The 23,369-nt window shown below is 36.2% G+C and overlaps 1 protein-coding gene across 1 annotated transcript in view; it reads left to right on the top strand.

Annotated features, from left to right (window-relative positions):
• Nucleotides 1-23,369, top strand: part of NF1 (neurofibromin 1) — a 267,108-nt gene that overhangs the window by 131,879 nt on the left and 111,860 nt on the right. Inside the window, 10 exon segments of the mRNA XM_021067460.1 lie at nucleotides 294-410; nucleotides 1,001-1,182; nucleotides 1,298-1,509; nucleotides 2,958-3,119; nucleotides 3,237-3,340; nucleotides 10,392-10,527; nucleotides 14,659-14,721; nucleotides 19,600-19,758; nucleotides 20,576-20,673; nucleotides 21,119-21,265. Coding sequence (XP_020923119.1) covers nucleotides 294-410; nucleotides 1,001-1,182; nucleotides 1,298-1,509; nucleotides 2,958-3,119; nucleotides 3,237-3,340; nucleotides 10,392-10,527; nucleotides 14,659-14,721; nucleotides 19,600-19,758; nucleotides 20,576-20,673; nucleotides 21,119-21,265 — 1,380 coding nt within the window.

Here is a 23,369-nt window from a genome sequence, read left to right as displayed (position 1 = left end):
CTACTGACATGTATTTCTTAGGCCAGGTTGGTTCCATACTTTGTGCTTTTAATTTAAGGTAGTCATTTTGCCAAGATTATTTGTAGAAAGTTACAGTTGCCCTCTCCCCAACTTGAAGTGTCTTTTCATTCTGGGCTCTGCATGTTAATTCACATTATTTAGGTTTTCATAGAAATATGTTTAATGAAATAGGTAGTTCTTAAAGTTTGCGTCTGTTAGGAAGAATTTTATTTGAGGGGTGGGTGAAATGGAAGAACCTGAAAGATTTGTTCTTTTTGATTTTTTTTTTCCAGAGACTTGGACCAGGCAAGCATGGAAGCAGTAGTTTCACTCCTGGCTGGTCTTCCGTTGCAGCCTGAGGAAGGAGATGGTGTGGAATTGATGGAAGCCAAATCACAGTTATTTCTTAAGTAAATTTCGTCAGCAAATGTACAAAACAAAAAAACACAAAGCCCCACACACAACAAAACAAAAAAGTGTAATCAAAGTGGCAAGTGATTATGCTTGGAAAATGGACCTCATTGCTTTCTTATTATGGCTGTCAGCTGCTGTCTCACAAAATATAACACGTGCTTGAAGCGATATTCCCTATAATAGAGTTGGTATAGGAAAACAACTGTGTTTTGTGGTTTTTAAAGAAAATAATTTGATCAGTGAATTTTTATTGGCAGTAAAACCCTCGTTAGATCATTTAAAATGGCATTGTCTAAACTTTTGGGACCACTGATTTTATAAACTTTAAAAGTGATGCATTTACCAGGGAACATTCCATCTACTTGATGCTTATGTCATGACATATGTATGGGGCTTTGTCAGGATAAACAGCTACTCAGCACAAAACATTCATAATGAGCCACTCTGGCTGATTACCCCAAGACTGGAGAGAAGCAGCTACCCAGGGCCACCCCTGGAGTGCATATGAAATGATTTCAGAATGTCTGATTAGCTTTTTGGTTGATAAGACCTTCACTGGGTAAGGGTCAGTCTTTTTATTTCTCAGGTATTTCACATTGTTTATGAACCTTTTGAACGACTGTAGTGAAGTTGAAGATGAAAATGCACAAACAGGTGGCAGGAAACGTGGCATGTCTCGGAGGCTGGCATCACTGAGGCACTGTACAGTTCTGGCAATGTCAAACTTACTCAATGCTAACGTGGACAGTGGCCTCATGCACTCCATAGGTGAGCTAAAATGAAAGCTTTATAGAGAAATTTAAAACCTAGAGATGTGGCATATAAGAGAAATTGTTTCAACAAGGCCACGTTAGTAAAATTTGCATCTATCTGTCCATATCAGGTTTAGGTTATCACAAAGATCTCCAGACAAGAGCTACGTTTATGGAAGTTCTGACAAAAATCCTTCAGCAAGGCACAGAATTTGATACACTTGCAGAAACGGTGTTGGCAGATCGTTTTGAGAGACTGGTGGAGTTGGTCACAATGATGGGTGATCAAGGAGAGCTTCCTATAGCTATGGCTCTGGCCAATGTGGTCCCTTGTTCTCAGTGGGTAAGTTCATTGAGTAAGAGGAGAACAGTGCCTGACATATAGCAGATGCTTTAACATTCATTCAGTGATTTTTTTAAACTAAAGGAAGTAGAGCAGAATATTGGGTTTCCTTTGGCTTCTAGATTATCTATAGTTAGGAGTGTTAATTTTTTTCTTTTACTCAAATAACAGATTATAATAATCCTGGGACCAGACAGGAGTTAGAGGAGCTACAGGCCATGATCTCAGCTTTGTTGTTGTTGACCCGGGTTCTTGGACTCTTTAATCAATAGAAATTGGTGAGAGGCCAGATGAGAAATTCAGGCAAGGCTTTAATGGGACTCAAGCTGCAGTACGAGGGAGTGAAAACAAGTAGCAAGTTCCCTTGATTACTCCCTGAGGAGAGGCAAGCTGGTCCCTTAAATGGGGTGAGTATAGGCATGTGTCCAGGGGTCAGGCAGCAGGGATGGCTTCGGTGGTCTGCCCACCCCCTGGGTGGTTCAGGGATCATGTGTAGTACCTGCTTTTGCTCCTGGCACCTCAGAAGTGGCGGTTGGGTTTTTGGTCTTAGTGTATCTTATTGTTCATAATTTGCCCATTTGGGCATGCACAGTTATTTTTAGTTCCTTGTAGTTTTTTGGTCTTCTGATGCTCCAGGAGGCATTTGTCTAGGTGCAAGCACTGCAGCAAAGGGTCCCACGTCCCAGCCTGTCTCATTGTCACTGGTTGAAGTTTGAGCCGTCTTTTATGGCTACCTCTGTTCTCTCTAAATCTCTTCCCAACATGTGTGCTTAAACATTGATTTATTATCACGTTTATTTTTTTCTTGAGTGTACCAAAAATAAAACTCTTTACTATGGGGAATTATGAGGGTTATCATTTAGATACTAGATGGGAATGAGCCACCCACCCCCACTTTCTATGTAAATCTTACTAATTTCTTGGTTCTGAATGCATGGCCCAGGTCTTTTTCTTGACTTGCTACAAATCCCATAGTTTTTCCATTTTTGTTATTTCTTGCCTAGCCCATGTTCAGCATTCACTGAGTTTCCCTGACAATATGAGAAGGGAGTAGAACCCTTGTGGTCACCAAAGTCTTATTCCCTCTCATTGATTTTCTAAGAAAATAATCTGTGTATCAAATTCTTTGCTGTCATCTTCTCATTCTATTTTCTTAAATTTTGTCATAGAATTTGATCTGAGTCCTGGATTTTTCTTCTATCTTCTTATGAAGTCTTGGCCTCTCTTACCTTTTATCGTGTAATCTTTAGAATTAGTAGCTACTGTAGGTGTTTAGAGACAGTCATCTATCATAAACAGATGCACCCAGATAAATCCCAGGGGAAAACTTTATCAGTCACCATGTACTCTATTCAGCAGGCAGTTATGAGCTTTGGATTTGCCTTTCAGTTTCCTGCTTAAGGAAAAATGCAACTGTTTACACTAACACAATTTTGTTTTGTTCTCAGGATGAACTAGCTCGAGTTCTAGTGACTCTATTTGACTCTCGGCATTTACTCTACCAACTGCTCTGGAACATGTTTTCTAAGGAAGTAGAATTGGCAGACTCCATGCAGACTCTTTTCCGAGGCAACAGCTTAGCCAGTAAAATAATGACCTTCTGTTTCAAGGTTTGTATCTGTTTATTTTTTGTGTGTGGAGGTATGCCAAACAGTGATTGTGTGTAGAATATACAGAGCAAGATATTCGGAGCAGACATAGTAAATTGCTCCTTGTGTATTCTTTAGGTATATGGTGCTACCTACTTACAGAAACTCCTGGATCCTTTATTACGGATTGTGATCACATCCTCTGATTGGCAACATGTTAGTTTTGAAGTGGATCCTACCAGGTTTGTCATCCCATCATCTGCAACCGCTCTCCACTTTCCATTACCACTGAGACAAGGCCCTCATAACTTCTCCCCTTGATTCTTAAAATTAGTCTTTAATTGTAAAAGTTACACATAAATACATTTTTCTTAAAGAAAATTACAGATAACGTTAAAGATGCCTTTGGCTATCACCCCTAGAGACATAGCATTGTTACTGGTTAGGCTGTTGTTCTGTCCTTTTTTAGTGCATTTACATATACATATTTCTAGTTGTAGAAACTATGTTACAATGTGAGCTCTTAATGTAAATGGTAACATTGTATACATGATTTCACAACTTGGTTTTTTTTTTTTTTAACATAACCATGTGTCTTAGATTGTTCTGTGTCAGTATAGAAAGATGAACCTTGTTCTTTTTAACTCTGAGTAATGTTTTGTGGTTTGGCAGTATCATAATTTATTTAGCCAATACCATATCTGTTGATCTCATTGACTTGCAGTAACTTTCTAATTATTGTCACAGCATTATTTTTTTTCTTTTTTTTTATGGCTGCACCTGCAGCATATGGAAGTTCCCAGGCTAGGAGATGAATAGGAACTGCAGCTGTAGGCCTACACCACAGCTGTGGCAACACTGAATCTGAGCTGCATCTGTGACCTACACTGCAGCTTGCAGCAATGCTGGATCCTTAACCCACTGAGTGAGGTCAGGGATCCAACACGCATCTTCATGGACATCATGTTTTGGGTACTTAACCTGCTGGAGCTGCAGTGGGAACTCCAAAACATAATCTTTTTATTTGCAAGTCATTCGCTATAGGAATTACTCCAAAACCTAAATTTTTTAGTCACTTTTCTTTCTTAGAAATAAAGTGTGATTGTTCCCCATTGACTGCAAGAAAAAATACAGTCATCTGACTAATCTGCTGTCACCTCTTGTCATTCTTTGATGTAATCTCTGTACTTTAACTCCATTGAAATATGCACGTTATACTTTTTTTTTCTTTTTTTTAACCTGCGTTATATGGAGACATATGGAGTTGCCAGGCCAATGATCAGATCCAAGCTGCAGTTGCAAATTATGCCATAGCTACAGCAATGCTGGCTCCTTAACCTACTATGCTGGGCCTGGGATCAAACCTGCGTTCCACTATTCCAGAGGTGCCACTGATCCCACTGAGCAACAATGGGCTCAACGGGAACGCCACAGATTAAAGGGACTTGACACATGGGTTTGTTGGGATTGGAGTTGCCTAATAAATAATATCCCTTTTCCCTCCCCAAGTTCAAAACCAAAAAGGCAGGAGGAGGAAGGATGGGAAGGAAGCACCCAGGAATCAGCTATTTTCTTTATTTCTGATAAAAATGACCAGAAAGGGGCTTTTGGGAGTTCTTTTGTGGCACAGGAGGTTAAGGATTTGGTGTTGTCACAGCAGCTGCATGAATCACTGCTGTGGTGTCAGTTTGATTCCCTGGCTTGGAAACTTTTATATGCCATGGATGCAGCAAAAAGAAAAGAAAAGAAAAAATTGGCTTTAGATCTTGTGGGTATATAGGCTTACTAACATACCTTGAATTAGAATCATCTTCCCCATCCTTTGCAGAGCTGGGTAACTACAGGCTTCCCTCACAGGGGCTGGCAAGCCTTTTGTCAGAAGTGGAGAGAAAACCAGAATATATCTTTTCTAGAGGCAGACGTATCTAGAGTGGAGGGGATGGCACTGAACTGAGCATATTTGACTATTTAATGTATCTCACTCCTACTCCTATAATGAGAAGTTAATTAGAAGGGAACGAGGCCAAGGGGTAATGCAAGTTGCAATTAAAAAACCATTGTCTCTGTGAAGCTTTCTACCTGTCCCCAGGTGCTGCCCATATGCATATACGACACATGAACAAAGAAATAATCTTTACTGTGTGTTCTACACCATCATGGTAACATTGAATTATGCTAATGTATTTTATGAATTTAACTCTCGCTTAGACAATTGGCTCTTTTACTTATACATCTTTTTTTTTTTTTTTTTTTGTGTGTGTGTGTGTGTGTGTGTGTGTTTTCTAGGGCCGCACCTGTGGGATGTGGAGGTTCCCAGGCTAGTGGTCTAATCAGAGCTATAGTCGCCGGCCTACGCCAGAGCCACAGCAACATAGGATCCGAGCCGCATCTGTGACCTACACCGCAGCTCACGGCAACGCCAGATCCTTAACCCACTGAGCAAGGCCAGGGATTGAACCCTCAACCTCATTGTTCCTAGTCGGATTCGTTAACCACTGAGCCACGGTGGGAACTCCTACTTATACATATTTATATCCTTCTGTGAATACTTAGCATGGTATCTGGCTTGTAGTTGGCATTTCATAAGTATTTGTTGAGTAAAATTGTAAATAATTGCTTTATGCTTGCTTTTTCTAAGCCCCATATCTTGTCTTTCTGTTAAGGCCATAACATTATTTTAATTTTCAAGTTCAAAGCTTTTTGATGGTTGCTTTTTCTAAATTATTTGGAAGCTTCTATCAGTTTATATTTTTGGCTCTACCTTTGCTGAAGTATAACAATAATATCTAATCAAAACTTTGGCACTAAATTAACTGATTATTGTTAAAATAGTTAAATAATTGTAGATTAAAACTTAAAAACAATGTTCTTTTAATGTCTTTTTTTTTTTTTTTTTTACCTTGAAGCAATTTTACTTTCTGAAGTTTAAAAAATTACCAAGTGAAAGAGTGAACTAACTGCCTAAAAGAAATCTCCTGTACTAAGTACTGTGGTACAGAGAAGAACTGGGTGACAAACTTCCTGTATTCATGTTTCTTAAAATCAAACTGAAGCATTCTATGATATGTAAAGAGCTTGGAAGTTGACACTCCCATGTTCACAATTTAAAAAAGCCAAAAACAGAAAATCAGCATTTCTTCTTAGATTCATCAGAGAATCGAAGGGCAAACCACCCCCACACCCCCAAAAAGAGGAAAAAACTGGAGTGACAGGCAAATTCAGAGAATCCCAGCTTACTGGGAGAAGCTGGAGTCGGTATCTGGTAGGAGCAGCTAGACTGTAATGGACAAATTGCTGGAGATTTGATTGTGGATTAGCTTGAGAATTAAAACTCCTAGAGGGGAGTTCCCACCGTGGCACAGTGGGTTAAGAATCTGACTGCATGACTAGTGGCTTTGGAGGTGAGGCTTCAGTCCCCAGCCTGGCAGAATGTGTCACAAGGGTCCAGCATTGCTGCAGCTTGGATTCAGTTCCTGGCCCAGGAATTTCTATATGTTGCAGGTATAGCCATTAAAAATAAACTCAAAAAACTCCTGGGGCCTTGTGTTAGGGGAACCCCTACATTTTTGTGAGTTTGACTTCCATAAATTCTACCAGGTTCTTATGGTGAAGATCGGAGAAAAATCCCCTGTACTCTGGGCAGAGAAAGGGGAAAAGTAACCATGTTAGAATATGCAAAAAAAAAAGGCATTCCCATCGTGGCCCACAGGAAACTAGGAACCATGAGGTTTCGGGTTTGATCCCTGGCCTCACATTGCCATGAGCTGTGGAGTAGGTTGCAGATGCTGCTCGGATTTGGAGTTGCTGTGGCTCTGGTGTAGGACTGCAGCTGTAGCTCTGGTTAGATCCCTAGCCTGGGAACCTCCATATGCTGCTGGTGCGGCCCTGAAAAGACAAAAGACCAAAAAAAAAAGAAAAAAAAGTATATGCCCTCAGGGTTCTGTTCTCCCTTAAAAGGCCTGCCTTCAAGGGAAACTACCAGAGCCTTATCTGACCTGAGGAATGGGCAGTTGTACCCAACTTCAGCCTCTTCTACCTTTCCTGGTTCACATAAGGGGAGAAAAAAAGCAGCTAAGACATTGTTTTGAAGGTCACAGCCCAGGGAACCTGGCCCAAGAAAACAGTGGAGGTTTAAGCATAAGATTATGGACTATATCCCCGCCCCAGCTATCTCACTACTCTACTACATCAGCAGGACTCCAGTGTGCTAATAATGGTTTACAGCAAAGAACTTCAACACAGAGACCCTAAGAAGAAATTTCTAGGGAAGCGTAGACAACTAGGAAGAAAGACACAAGGACACTGGAAGAGATTGACACCTATAGCTACAGCAACCATTAAATACAACCTAGGTCCTAGCCAGATTGACATAAAACTTTACGTAAAGACCTGTTTGTCTCTGTTTCTGCTACCTGACATGTTTTGGATCTTTCAACAAAAAATTATAAAACATGCTAAAAAGCAAGACAAATCAGCCTGAAGAGACAAAGCAAAAGCATCAGAGCTAGACTCAGATGTGGCATAATTTGGAATTTTCAGACTTAAGAATTTAAAGTAACTAATTAATATGTTAAAGGCTCTAGTGGAAAAAAGTAGACAACCTGCAAGAGCAGTTAAAACTTAAATAGAGATGGAAACTCTGAGGAAAAAGATCAAAAAGAAATGCTAGAAATCAAAAACATAACAAAAAGGTAAAATGCCTTTGGGTGGGCTTCTCAGTACAATTGGATAAAACTGAAAAAGGCTAAGTGAATTTGAAGATAGGTCAATAGAAATTTCCAAAACTGAAATGCAAAGAAAAAAAAACTGATTGAAAATGAAAGTACATCTTATCAAAATGCGTGGATGTAGTGAAATGCAGTACTTACAGCATTATATGCATGCATTAGAAAAGAAGAATAATCTAAAATGAATGGCCTAAGCTTTCATCTTAGAAAACTAGAGAAAGTTCAGTATAAACCTAAACCAAGCAGAAGGAAAAACATAAAAATTAGATCAATGAAATTGAAAAACTGGAAAACAGTAGAATAAAACAAAAGCTAATTCTTTGAAAATCAAAGGGAAAAATTTTACATACACAAACGCTTAAATTATTGAACACAGACGAGTTAGTGGAATAGCCAACAAGTTATCATTGGCATATGGGAGGTAGGAGAGCTAGATGTTTTAGAGGGACACCGGAAAGAGACTGCAGCATACCTGCTGCTGTGTTGACTATTAAAAAAAAAGTTCCCACAAGGTAGATAAGAACTGTCAAGGTTTCCAGGAATCTCTTCTGGCTCTGTTAAAGAACCTGTTAATCTTTTCTTTCATACCACAAAGCTCCCATGATCTCCGTGTCTCAGATTTGAATAACTATTATGGCTTCCTAAATGATCTCTCTGCATCAAGTTCCCATATTTAGAACAGTCTCTTTTTAGTTCTTGATATATTCCAAGTTCATTTTCTGCCTCTGGCTTTCTGGCAACCCCCAGCCATGAGAATTAGTCATGTCTATCTCTGGTTTGCTATTTTGTCTTTTATGTCCTTGAATTATTATACTCACTACTTGTGTGTACTTGTCCTTCCTCTCTTTGGGAAGGTCAAAGTCCAATTATTGTTGAATCCTCAGCACCTGGCATTAAGATGGCAAATAGTAGATGTATGCTAAATGTTTATTGCCTTAAATTGAGTATTTATCCTGCCTCCCTCTTTCCAAAATATCCTTACTTCTTTTTGCCTATGCAAATTCTGTCCCACCTTTAGAACTCACCTATTCCACAAAATCTTCCCTGCCTATAGGCCACCTTAATTTCCAGACTCTTATATATCAATATGCTGCACCACATGGTAAGTTGCATGGAATCTGGAATGATGACTTGAGTGTCCCAAACTTTTATGTAATATATAAATTAGTAGAGAGGTAGAAAATTACTAGTTAAGAGATTAAAACAAGTGTTTGCTCCGGAACTGCCTTGGTAAGGTACTGGGCTAGTTGTTTTTTTTTTTTTTTTTTTAATTTTCCCACTGTACAGCAAGGGGGTCAGGTTATCCTTACATGTATACATTGCAATTACAGTTTTTCCCCCACCCTTTCTTCTGTTGCATGGGCTAGTTTTTAAGGCGATGGACATGATTACATCCTTTAAGGAGCTTACAGTTTAGTAAGAGAGATAAGACATATGATAAGAGTTCAGCAGTGACTTTCACAGGGAACGTGTTTTGAGAGTTCGGACTATGCCAGTTGGGAAGCTCAAATAAGGGTTTGTGGCTTTGATCGCCATTGGGTAAAATTTAAACCCCATTAAGTAGGAGTTCCCATTGTGGCTTAGCAGAGACGAATCTGACTAGTATCCAGAAGGACACGGATTGGATCCCTGGCCTCGCTCAGTGGGTTAAGGATCTGGTGTTGCTGTGAGCTGTGTGTAGGTCGCAGGCGTGCCTCTGATCTGGCGTTGCTGTGACTTAGGCCAGTCTCTACAGCTGATTCGACCCCTGGCCTGGGGCCCTCCATATGCCTTGGGTGCAGCTCTTAAAAAAACAAAACAAAACAGAAACGAACAAAAAACCTGTAAAGTAGGTATTATAATTATTTATGTCTTACCGGTTAAAAAGAAAAGAAAAATTTGAGGCCCAGAAAAGTTAAATATCTTGACCAGGGTCATAAGGGTCAATAATAGTAGGGCTAAAAGTTAATCCTAGTAATCTGCCTTCCACATATCTGCCTTTAATCACAGCACCAAGACTTTAGAGATTGTACAGAAGAATGAGCAACACTGAATGGATGTGAAGAGCAATGCAGTCCTGCAGGCAAAGGTGACACCAGAGGTCACTTGAATGACATGATTGAAACAGTGATGTTGCCATTGACAACATGGGGAACACAGATAAGACATAGAAGTAGGAGTGAAAAATCAGTTAATTTTAAACAAACTGAATTTTAGATGCTGGCAGTAGGGGCACCTAGCAGTTAGCGATATCAGACTGGCTATGAAAAGCAGTTCAAAATAGGGGAAAGCTGAATAGCCACAAAATGGTGAAAGCATGGCTAGCTTTACTGAAGTCATGGAAGTAAACGTTAGAAATGTGAGAAGCCCTGTCTTACCTACTAGATGGACAAAAGTTAAATTTGTGAGAATATAGCAGGATAAGAATTTTTATGCACAATTCTCAAAATTATCTTTTTAACAGTTGATTTGTTCAAATCAAGATCATTGCTGACTGTCTCTTAAGGAGCATGTTTGTTTATTTTTAATTGAGTTTGCTTTTTAATTTTTTTTTTTTTTTTTTTTTTTTTTTTTTGGGTGGGGATAGGTTAGAACAGTCAGAGAGCCTTGAGGAAAACCAGCGGAACCTCCTTCAGATGACTGAGAAGTTCTTCCATGCCATCATCAGCTCCTCATCAGAATTCCCACCTCAACTACGAAGTGTGTGCCACTGTTTATACCAGGTATGCTTATGGTTAGAGATTCCCATATTAATCCACAACTAAATTTAAAAGAATACTTTACAAGAGATGGATTTAGTTTGTTGATAGGCGGTGATTGATAATAATGAATCAGTTTGGATGAGTAATATATTAAGAATTATTTTAAGTTGGCTTTAAAAATACAAAGTATTTAAGAGGGTACTTTAAAAATAATAAATTTTCCTTGGGTTGAGAACAAGTTTAAAGTGCACCACGTCTATTGGGTATAATAGATGCGGTTGAAATGAGATATATTATGGGATTTTTGTTGTTACTATCTTTTACCTAAATTACTCAATAGGGTCTTTTTCACTTATAGAGCCAAATCTACTCCTTGCTTTTTGCATTGTGAAATGCTTGATTTATAATTTTGATTTTTTCATTAAGCTATGTTGTGTTTGTGTCAGGTTTTCCCTGGACGGACTGATGTTTATTTTATGTACAATGCTACTTCTAAAGTGTATTGCATCATTATTCACATCAAATCATAGGCTTTCTCACACTATCGCAGCAGGTAATGCTCTGAGTTCAGATGTCCATAGTCATCCCCTATTTGTTGAGGAAATTAGGTCCGTGTTCTTTTATGTCTTCCACTGCGTTTTTGAATTGTGTATGCAGTTTCAGAAATGATTTAATCACTCCAGGGGTATGAATGCAAATCCACATTAGCCTGTCTAAACTGTGATTCTGGAATATTATTGGGCCTGAAGTTGGGGACAGGGACAGGTATAGGGGAAAGAACTTATGTATTTACCAAAACCTATGCCTTTGTGTCTTTTTCTTTGCAGAGTCATCCCCAGCCATTTGTTTTTTTAGCACAGGGCTTTAGTTGCTTAGAGACGTTAGCAAGATCAGTGAAATCATCATTTTAAAAAGCTGTTTCAGGCTGGTCTGTGTGAATTTTTCCCCCATTGCTATTTATAAAGATGTATCTGCTGTATCTATTTAAAAAAAAAACTTTTCATCATATACATAGATGATAAAGCATACTTAACATTAAAACTCTCTTAATTTATCACGACTTTTCCTATCTTTCCAAACTAGCTCAGGGAAGCTTAGGAGAGTCCCACATAATTTTTTTCACCCAGTAAAATCTGAGACTACAGGATGGCTTAGTTATAATATGAAATCTAACACAGTAAATGTTAAATAGTAATATCTTCTCTTAAGTTTGGGTATTATTCAGGTTTCTCTTTATATCTAATTCAGTCCTCTTGTTTATAAAACTAGGCAGACAAATGGTGAGCCCGTATTGAAAATAGTAGGGGCCAACTTCTTCGTTAGCCTAATATTACTATTTTCAGAGACAAATGAATTTTTAAAGTGGCGATGGCTTTGATTGAGCTGGTTAAAAGTGAGTGGAGGAGTTACTGTCATGGCTCAGTAGTAATAAACCCGACTAGTATCCATGAGGATGTGAGTTTGATCCCTGGCCTCGCTCGGTGGGTTAAGGATCGGGCATTTTTGTGAGCTGTGGTGTTGGTTGTAGGTGCGGCTTGGATCCTGGCAGCTGTAGCTCTGATTTGACCCTAGCCTGGGAATTTCCATATGCCGAAGGTGGGGTCCTAAAGAAAGGGGGCGGGGTGAATGGGTACTGACCACCTGGTTACATACATAATTTAGTAGATTTTAGTAGGAATTCTTCATGTGGTTGTCAACCTAAAGAAAAAATTTTTTGTATCATCGGCAAACTTGGAGTCCCAATTGATAAGGAAAAAGGAATGAGGCTTGGCACTTAGTAAGTACTTAGGAAATATTTAATAAGGGAATAAATTATCCCATTCTTCCCACCCAAGTAAACAAGATTCTTGCCAATTTTCATAGTTAGGAAGGGAAGGCGGTAGCAAAAATAATTTCAGAAAATTGAGCCAAGTGATAAATTGGTGGCTTATTAAACAGTATGTGTTGAGTTTTTTAAAGCATCCTGTAATACAATATCCCATATTACAACAGACCCAAATTATTCTATTAAAATTTCACATACAATTATTCTCTTTAAAAATATTATTTAAATGTTAGTGCATTTTTCGAAGTATTGGATAAACTTATTGTTGCAGTGTACAATACTATGGAGTAAAGTTATGCTATGTTATTTATAAATAAGGGTTTGTTTTTTAATAAGTGACATAACGGAATTTCACATTTACTGATTAAAAAAGAAAGAAAAATAAACTTGATCTCAAGATATTCTTTCATTGATTCTCCTTCTAAATGTATTTTTTCCCCTTAGCTTGTTCTTCTGTTTTTATTCGTCTTCCCTTTTCTGGCTTTTCCTTGCCTCTTTGACTTTGGCAGTAATATAATGGTACCTTTGTACTTTTATGTTCTGCTGGGAGGGATAGTAGACAATTGTTTTTTTCTCTCCTCTAGTAAACATGGTTCCTGCTTTGGGACCTACTGGGGAAAATTTGAACACTAAATGAGTATTTTTCTAACTAATAAATTTCTCTGAGCTTTAGCTCTTTTTACTTGAGTTAATATTTTTGACTGTTAGGCCTTTTTAAAATCATGCTTTGGCCAGCTTTTATTTTACATGCCTCCTTACTTAGTGGCTGCATTATGGTTATATAGGAATAGCTGACTCTGAACATGTGTTAGATTTATAACCAAGGCATTTATTTTATTATAAATAAATAAATGTATTTATTTCCACTTTTCCTCCTGATAGTTTTGGGATAATGAGAAAATAATCCCCAGAATGGATCTCTCATAAGTTGTGATGAGAGAATTCTAAGAAAGACCTAAATATTATGATTCTAAATAAATGTCACATTTTCCTAGCAGATCTGCTTCTCCAAACAGAAGTCATCTACACAAAAATTTTAAGGCTGTAAATGATACTTATACATCGTAATTAAAAAGAATGTATAAAACTGCATTTTTGTGATAAATTGGGGTACTAGTCCTTTTGTTTATAGTCTAAAATTTGAATCAAAGCTCCTTGAGCAAAGGACTATATTTTGTTGTTTTAATGCTGCTGTCTTCCAGTGCCTAGAATGGTATCTAGCCTGTAAATGCACAGTCACTACATGGATTGATGGATGGGTAGATGAGTGTACAAATGAACTAACTTTAATCCCTATTTATTATGGGTTATGGTGTTGAATGCACAGAATTCCTAGAATAACATGCCATGTAGGGTGGATTAAAGAATTCTAATTTGTTTTTTAAATATTTTAAAAATAATGATTGTGCCTAGTCTAGTCCAGTGAGGAATCTTTTAATTTTAACAGAGCTCTTTGGCCTAGAAGGAGCCCTGAGAGATGAAACCAATATATTTTGGTGGGTTCGAGGGAATTTTTTTTGTTGTTGTTGTTGGACATTCTGATAAATGGTCAAATCTGTGAAAATTTTTATGCAGGCTTCAAGTTTTATTCTGTAATTTTCTCTGCAGTTTCTTCACCTTAATATTAATTAATGCTTATTTCTAGTTGAGCTGATAACATCCTTTTCCCAAATTTTACAGAGCTCTTAACCTCCCCCATTAGAACTTTTTAGGAAGTAGCCTGCAAACAAAAATAAGTGATATTTTACGAGTAGTCTTTCTTACAGAAGATTTTTAGTTTAAAATCTCTTAATGCGTATTTTTCTGTTACATTTAGCCATTTAATTTTTTTTAATCAGTAGGGTATGAATTAATGCCAGCCATTGAGAAAAGAACTGTTAAGTCAATTGAAGGATACACAGAGAAGTATATGTAAATATATATCAAGAACAATTATGTAAACACATGGAAGTATTTTTAGTGTGTGATCTACTTGTAATAAACATTTTGTATGAAATTTATCAAAAGCTAGGAATTAACTGAAATGTAAATATTAACGATCCTCAAATTCACTTGAAGAGACCTTTTCTGTGATTTATAGCCAGAAATAGTAGATATGATTATCTCAGCATTTCTTGCTATTTATTTAGTGCTTTGGCTTAAAAATGTAATAAAAATTAAAATCCAGAAATAAAATTCATCCCTCAAAATTCAGTTGATTTCTAATTTTTCATTGATTCCATTTGTGTTACATTCTGATCGTGTAATTTTATGTACAAGCCAACATTGTTTTTGTTGCTGTATGTAGTTGGTGCTGTGACTTGTTTGTGCTCATCTCTGTTCTGTAGGCAACTTGCCACTCCCTACTGAATAAAGCTACAGTAAAAGAAAAAAAGGAAAACAAAAAATCAGTAAGTTTGGAGAACTTTTTTTTAGCTGTTTCTTTCAAAGCAAAACAAAAATCTTTTGCTGTTTGTTAAGAACATCTTCACTTCAGCCTATTTGACCTTCACTGTAAAATCATTCTACTAATTCTGGCACAAAATAGCTTTCATTTCAATTAACCCTGGAATTAAGTTACATCGAAACATTCTCTGTGTTCCTTTGGTTTGATTTATCCCAAAGGCCTTTTGGGGGCATTTGTTTCATTGGATATCCCTGGTCTAATTTTATTATTATATCTTTAAAACTACATATGAATGCAAAAGAAACTTAATTTCAAGGCCTTAGGAAATGCTGACTCTCTTCATTCTTGCTTCTTGTTTGCAGGTAATGTGAGTGATTTCTTTTCCTAGAGATGAAAGGTTTTCATAATTATTAGAAGTACATGGAAGGCATGTGTCACTTTCTAAAGTTACCTAAAAGTAGCTAAGTTTTATTTTTTACTTCTTATATTTTTATCTAGACAGGATAGAAGACTTCAGCCAGGATTTAGATATTTGTGCTTAGATTATAAAAATTACACTTTTACTTTTACTTTTGAGAAAATCCTTATTAAGCTATTGGGACTGAGAACGTAGTGCTTTTGAAATAAAGGAAAACAGTGAGTCCATATTTACAGAGAAATACCTTATTTGCTTCTGTGAACTACCAAGGCCTAATTTAAAAGGAAAAAAAATGATGGCAGTCACAATTATTTTCTTCCCATGAGTGAAATTTGTCCAGAATATTAACATGCATTCATTTTAAATATGCCATTAACTATCACTATGACTGATCTTTATCAGGCTGAGTACTACCTTTGTTCATATAATCCAAAGGAATTTAGAGAAAGATATAAAGAAAACCATTAAGAGTCATGTAGGTAGTTTAAAGGTAAAATTTACAATTTAGTATTCATCTGGTTTCATTTTTCATTTCTTGTCTATATAATAAATTTCATTTTTAAATTCAGAAGTGAATTAAAATTTAGAGACATATGCTTTTCTGTTCATACAAGAGATTCTTTTGGAGATATGCTAAGTAAATTTGGTCAGCTTGAGCAAATGAATTGAATTGGATAGCCATCTTGCCTAATAAAAACATTTCTTTCTAATGCTTCAGCCTTCTAATTCTCAGCATATGTGGACTTAACATAATACACACCATCACTGTTTAATTTACTTTACTGTTTCTAACACTCTTGTTTGGTGTTTTACTAATGCCATTATGTAGTGTATCACATAAATTAAAATTCAGGCTTTTATGTGTTTCCCTAGAGCATGTTTTCTAGCCTTCCTAACATTGCTTTATTTATTAAGATTTTGTCTAAAGTTGTTCCTTGAAATGTTTTTTTCCACTAGCGCAAAAAAAAAAAAAAAAAAAAAAAGTCTTTGGGTAATTCTAACTTTTAGAATGTATTTCTAAGCACAAGTGATAATGAGGTCCTCAGGAAAACAAAGGAAATCTAATCGGTAATTTCAGATATTTTAGAATACATTCCAAAATACGAAGACAGTATAGTTACTTTAATTTTATAAATTTAAAATGTTGGTTTACGGACTTGTTGGCTTAACAGAATCTAATAATCTTTTAAAAGGCAAGTTAACTTTCTTTTGGGGTCTATGGTACCATGGATTGTAATGTGTAAAATATATAGAGAAGGCTTCTAGTGTATAGCTCTGTAGTCATAGATAAATCTGTTTATTATACCCAGACATGTATTGTATAATTAGATATCCTTTGAGAAGTTGTCAACCTAACACAGGTGATTAAGGATGAGTGGGTTGAGATCCTCTTGCTAATGTACAATGTATGACTGCAGTTCCTAGTAACATGTAGTTAAGCTTTTATGGGGGGGTCGTAAAGGGGACATTTGACTGATAATTGGTTTCAACATACAGACTGGCCCTACTTTGACCTTTTATGCAGAATGTCTTTTGGATATAAGTTATATTTTTGCAGAAAAATAAAAAAAAAATAAAACAATTTGTGTAACATTGTAAATTAACTATAATTTAATAAAAAAGAATAAAAAGGGAAATTTGCAATCCAGAAATAAATAAATAAACCAATTTGAGTATGTGTGCATTACGAGGTAAAATTACAGTGATGTTAATTAGTGGTAAAAGGGAAAGAAGTATTTTTATAAATTGATTCATAAGACTTGTTACTGAGTGTTTTTATGGATATTGATTGTTTTATCAGGTTTTAGGTCCAAAATATACTGCTTTTGTTGTCAGTGAGATACAATTACATGATACATGAAACAGTGTGCGTTCTTACAGTATGGATAGTTTGAGTTTTGACATAAATTATTTTTGAAGATGTGGAAGATAGTGAATGTGTAGTACTTTTGGTTAAGTCTTACAGTATTCCCTTTGGGAAGTAATTTACTCTCATGTTCATTGAACTCTGAGATTGAGTAGTACTGAGTATAAATGTGAGTCACACGTTAGCACATTTTTGTCCTGGGGAAAATTGATAAATAGCCACTCTCAAAAATGCATTTTGAAAGAGTTCTCCATGTGCATATGAATAGTTGATTTTTTTGAGACACTTTCCCAGCAGGTTAGTATTTTTTTGGTTCTTTGGAAACCAAACTCTGACTTAACCTTTTTAAAAACCATTTTGAGGGTTCTCTGGTGGCTCAGTGGGTTAAGGATCTGGCATTGTCACTGCTGTAGCCTGGGTTACATCCCTAGACTGAGAACTTACACATGCTGCAGGCATGGGGGAAAAAATTCAGAACTGGAATGGATTAAACTGAATATATGCTATTCTTTTAAAACAACTTATTTGCAATTTAACATAAAGGAGTTTTTCATCCTCTTCCTTCTTGCTAACTCACTCCTTAAAGGCTTTAAAATTTTGGAGGTTTGTTGATATGTTTCTTAGGTTTCAAGATTAAAATTTGTGAGTTCTAAAAGAAACAATAGCAGTGATGGTCTCTGATGATTCTAAAGTTGTGTGAAGAATTTTTTTTTTGTACAAAGTAAACATTTATTTTTCTATTCCTATTCCCCAAAAGGTTAAACACTGTACTAGAGTAGTAAAAGCACTTGAGTTTTCCTCTTAATTCTGTTTCTGAAACTGTATTTCAGTTAAAAATAGCTGCAAAACAGTATTTAGGTTTTTAAAGCCAGTCTACTAAGGCTGCTATATTTAGCCACCTTCACCAGTTTCCTCTTAACTGAAGTACTGTAACACAAAGAGAGCTTCCTGAGCTACACAAAGGTGAGAATATGTTAGTTAGAACTCACCACTGTTAGCACATCTTGCAAAGATACTCTCTGTGTAAAAAATCATTCTCTAAAAGTTTGATTTTTATATTTTTTTCTTATCTTTTGGCCACACCCACATCGTGTAGAAGTTCCTGGGTCAGGGGTCAAACCCACACCACAGCGGCAATCTGAGCCACACGGTGACAACACCGGATCCTTAACCTGATGAGCCACCAGGACACTTCTCTGAAATTTTATTTTTACTAGTATCCTATCAGTTATGATGGAAAATTATTTTGAGATTTTAGGCAGTGTATAAGAATACATTTAAAATGTATACTACATGAAGCACTAAAGGAAATAGAGTGAAATTAAACAATTGTTATTCTTTCCAGAGTTAATCTAGAGTCAGTGAGCCATGAGAATTCATGACAAGAAGTATTACTTTATTGAGGTGTTGTGAAGAAAACTAGAGCTATGTGAGATTCTGCACATAAATCCTTTTTTCTCATTTTCCCTCAATATCCTTTGAAATGCAGGTTTATCTTTGGAATCCCAGAATACTGAGTGGAGTATTGTGGCCTTGCTGTTAGTCAACACTGCTTTAACAGCAGTTAGCCACACCAAGCAAGAATAGTTGAAGAGATCTAAATATTATATGTGTTCTTTAAAAATAAATGTGTGTTATCTGTTAAAAAAATGTAAATTTCAAAATAATATAATTTTCATATGTTAATTTAAAACAGGATATGCTAGGAAGAGATGGGAGCTGAGCCAGCTTTACAACACTTTTCCAGTCTAATTTACCTTCCAAGTGGAAAGTTTTACAAAGAGAAAAAGAAAATAAGTCCATTTAAAATATTGGACTCACATTGTTTTTTAGTGTGGGCAATCATTTCTTGTGTCTAACTTTTTTTATTTGACAGAATTACAAATCAAGGTACACATGGGGCTTTTCTCTTTTGCTGGTGAGATCCTTTTTCTTTAGGTCCCCAAGAATTCCCCTTCCTCTATGGCTTAAATAATAAGTTAGGCCCTTAAATTTTAAAGCATTCTGATGAAGAAAAAGAATTGGCAATAATATTACCTGTAAGTAAGTTTTTTCTCTCGATAGGAATCTAAGAAAACTAAGTTTTGTTTTGTATATGGCAAGCATTTTACTCAAGAAATTCAGTTGTACCTGGTACACAACAAAATGTAAGTATTTTATTATTAGGTGTTAGATGTTTCAGGGGTGTGCTGTTGAAAACCTAGCTCTGCCTTTAGAAGAGGTAATCTCTTAATCTTAGTAAAATATGATAATCCTTGTTTGAAAAGTTGTTCTGCTTTTGTTGCTCCTCAAACCTGCAGTATAAACAAGCACGATAAAATTAAGATTTTTTTTTTTTCAGATCTCTTCTGCACAACTCATATATGAGACTTTTTTTTTTTTCTTGATACCTTTATTGTGCTTTTAAATGATAGAGGGCAAGAATTGAGGATAAACTTTACCGATGTTTTGGGAATAGGAAAAATTAGCAGCATGTTGTTCACAAAGATTGGTCTATTCAGAGTTTTTGTGCAGTTTGACTTTCGAGCTTTTTCTTCCCATTTTTTTTTTTGTTTTAATTCAAACCATATACTCAACTCTCAACTCCTTGTTTGTAGGTGGTTAGCCAGCGTTTCCCTCAGAACAGCATCGGTGCGGTAGGAAGTGCTATGTTCCTCAGATTTATCAATCCTGCCATCGTCTCACCATATGAAGCAGGAATTTTAGATAAAAAACCACCACCTAGAATCGAAAGGGGCTTGAAGTTAATGTCAAAGGTGAGGAATTATTTTGGTAATATAACTAAAATTGCTCTTCCATAAATTTTTAGTTTTTCATATTCACTGTACTTCATTTTTTAAACACCCTGTGGTTTTCATGTATATGCCTTTGTTTTATTTTTATTTCTTTATACCGTAAAGAAGTTCATTAGACTGATACCTGATGGGCCTTATTATCATTTGAAAATATTTTAGCAAATGTCTTCTGAAGATAGCTTTCTATGTAATCATTCGGGAAATTCTGAATTGGAAACCAAACGTATACTATATAGATGTTTTATTTTTATTTATTTATTTATTTTTGTCTTTTTTTTTTTTTTTTTTTTTTGTCTTTTTAGGGCCACACCCAAGGCATATAGAGGTTCTCAAGCTAGGGGTCCAATCCGAGCTGTTGCTGCTGGCTTACGCCACAGCCAAAGCAATGCCAAATCCAAACCACATCTGCAATCTACCCCACAGCTCCCGGCAATGCCGGATCCCCAACCCACTGAGCGAGGGCAAGGATAGAACCCTCAACCTCATGGTTCCCAGTCAGATTCGTTTCCGCTGAGCCACGACAGGAACTCCTATATGATTTTTTAATTTAAAAAAATTTAATGTGTATTTTATATATGTAAATATATAATGTAAATATATAATCATATTTGGAAAGCATAGAAACAATACCTAATATTTATACAATGAGCAATAATTGATTTTAACCACCAGTAGAAATTATATTGGTGAGAAAATTAATATCTTTTAAACAATATATGAATATGTAGGTTTCATAAATAAATAATCTGTTTTTTTCTAATCCTGTTTTATTGTTTAGATACTTCAGAGTATTGCCAATCATGTTCTTTTCACAAAAGAAGAGCATATGCGGCCTTTTAATGATTTTGTGAAGAGTAACTTTGATGCAGCAAGAAGGTGAGCCACCTGCCACTTAGCCAGTTGTTCTGTTTGGCTCAAATATTTTCAGTTTCACTTAGGTCCATGGACTAGGTTTACATGACGCTCCTGTGTAGGTTTTTTTCTCTTTTCCTTCTAGGTCAAAAACATAGCTACTTTTATTTGATTCACTATGAAAGACATTAATGAAGTAAATCCATACTCTTCATAACTTGATAGTGATGTCCATATTTAAAAACCAGGAGCGATTGTTGATGTTCTATTAAAAGAAAGGATTTGAGTTTACTATTTGTTTTGAGTTTGAGTTTCTTCTTGTTTTGTGTAATGATAATCACATGTGCAAAGAAAACCTCCGTGTTGGTAATACCAGTTATTTCACAAAGTTACTTCATATAAATTTAATTCAAACATAGGTATGAGTATCTTTGGTTTTTAAAATTCTAATGACTTTGCATTTTTTAAGGTTTTTCCTTGATATAGCATCAGATTGTCCTACAAGTGATGCAGTAAATCACAGTCTTTCCTTCATCAGTGATGGCAATGTACTTGCTTTACATCGTCTCCTCTGGAACAATCAAGAGAAAATTGGCCAGTATCTTTCCAGCAACAGGTAAGATTTCCCAGTCATGGGGATTTTGAAAACTCTCAGTTTAAATTTATATTAGTCATGAATAGTGCTTTTTTACTTTGCATCTTCTTAGAATAAGAATTATTATTTGGAAAGAGAAATGTAGACTCTTTTTAAAAATATGTAGGCAAATGGTTAAATCATTTTAAATGATCAGTAAACCTACATAAGTGCTACAGAATTTTTTTCAATATTAAGCTAAGAAATCATGAATTAGCCTTTTGGTTTTTTTCTGGTTTGCAAACATAATGTACCATATGAGATAGAGAAGGTTAAACTTACTAGGAGATGAAAGAAGTATTGGCATCTGAATCTAAAGAGCAGCTTAAGTCTTAGCAAATTATTAATTAAAACATTGCTATTCTATTGCAATCCTATAATCCATTTGTGATATTCTAAGTATGTGCAAATAAAGTTTTATATAATTAATAATAATTGAAATTATTAATTTGGAAATTGTTTCATTGACTGTTTTTAGTTAAAGTCTCTTGTGGCCTGAATAATTTGCTGTTCTTTCTAGTTACGTATGTTTAGGCAGGGCCCAAATGTATGCTCTTACAAAGGTAGAATGAGTCCATGGAGTTCTCCTGTGGCTCAGCAGGTTAAGGATTCAGCAATGTCGCTGCTGAGGCATGGGGTCAGTCCCTGGCCCAGGAACTTCCGCATGCCATGGGTGCAGCCAAATAAAATAAAATGGAATAAAATGAGTAAAGGTCTTTGGTTTGGCCACATCCACAGCATGTAGAAGTTCCTGGGCCAGAGATTGAACCCGCACCACAGCAGTAATAGCGCTGGATCCTTAACTTGCTGTGCCACCAGGGAACTCTGAAATTATTTTTAAATGCTAATAAAAATGGTTTGCTCATTCATGGGAAAGTAGAAGACCATGAAGCTAAGGCTAACTAGTTGGGAAATGAGAGTTTAAAAGAGAGAGCATTTTAATCTTCTATGAATTATTCATGGATTGCAATAGGCATGAGCATGACTAATATGTGCCAAAGATAGGAAGATGCTGTATATGTGTGGCACTTAAGCTACGGAACTTTTAAATGCAAACATTCGTTTCTCTTGTATAATTCACATACATATTCGTGTAGTTTAATTCGAGAGGTTTTTGTCGTTGTTGTTCTTTTGATTTTTAGGGCCACACCCATGGTATGTGGAAGTTCCTGGGCTAGGGGTTGAATGAGATCTGTAGCTGCTGGCCTACACCGCAGCCACAGCAACACAGGATCCAAGCTGCGTATGCGACCTACACCACAGCCCATGGCAACGATGGATCCCTGACCCACTGAGCGAGGCCAGGGATTGAATCCACATCCCCATGGATACTAGTCAGATTCACTTCTGCTGTGCCACAACGGGAACTCCAATATGAGAGGATTTTTTTTTAAATGTTTTTTTTAAAAAAGTGCATTCCTTGGAGTCCCCATCCTAGCACAGCGGAAACGAATCCTGCTCGGAACTGTGAGGTTGAGGGTTCGATCCCTGGCCTCGCTCCGTGAGCTGTGGTGTAGGTCACAGACGTGGCTTGGATCTCATGTTGCTGTGGCTCTGGCATAGGCCGGCAGCTACAGCTCCAATTAGACCCCTAGCCTGGGAACCTCCATGTGCCACAGGTGTGGCCCTTAAAAAAAAAAGACAAATAAATAAATTAATAATAAAAAAATACATTCCAAACATGCAAAAAGTATAGACCATAATAACAGAGACCCTTGTCTACAACTTAGCTTTAACATTATTTATTTTGTTGTACTATTTCAAGTTTTCATAATGTTTTATTTCTTGGGAAAATCTATTACAATTTCATTCTCTCATGTAACTGACAAAGGAAATTATAGTTATAACACAGGTATATGTGACATAGTTTTGTGTGTTTTGAAATTTTACAGCAGTGATATACTGAATATAGTCTCTTCACACAATATTCCATTTGAGATTTATCATTTGTTTAACCTAGTATTTCATTGAATGATTGTATTGCATTTATTTTTATACTTCCTGATTGATAGATATTTAGGGTTTCCTGTTTTTCATTGTTTTAAATAGCGATGTAGTAAATGTTCTTCCTATTTGTCTCTTTGTG

The sequence above is a fragment of the Sus scrofa genome, chromosome 12, assembly GCF_000003025.6.
Source record: "Sus scrofa isolate TJ Tabasco breed Duroc chromosome 12, Sscrofa11.1, whole genome shotgun sequence".
Classification (NCBI taxonomy): Eukaryota; Metazoa; Chordata; class Mammalia; order Artiodactyla; family Suidae; genus Sus; species Sus scrofa.
The sequence above is the reverse complement of the archived record's forward strand: the minus strand, read 5'-3'. Positions and strand labels throughout refer to the sequence as shown.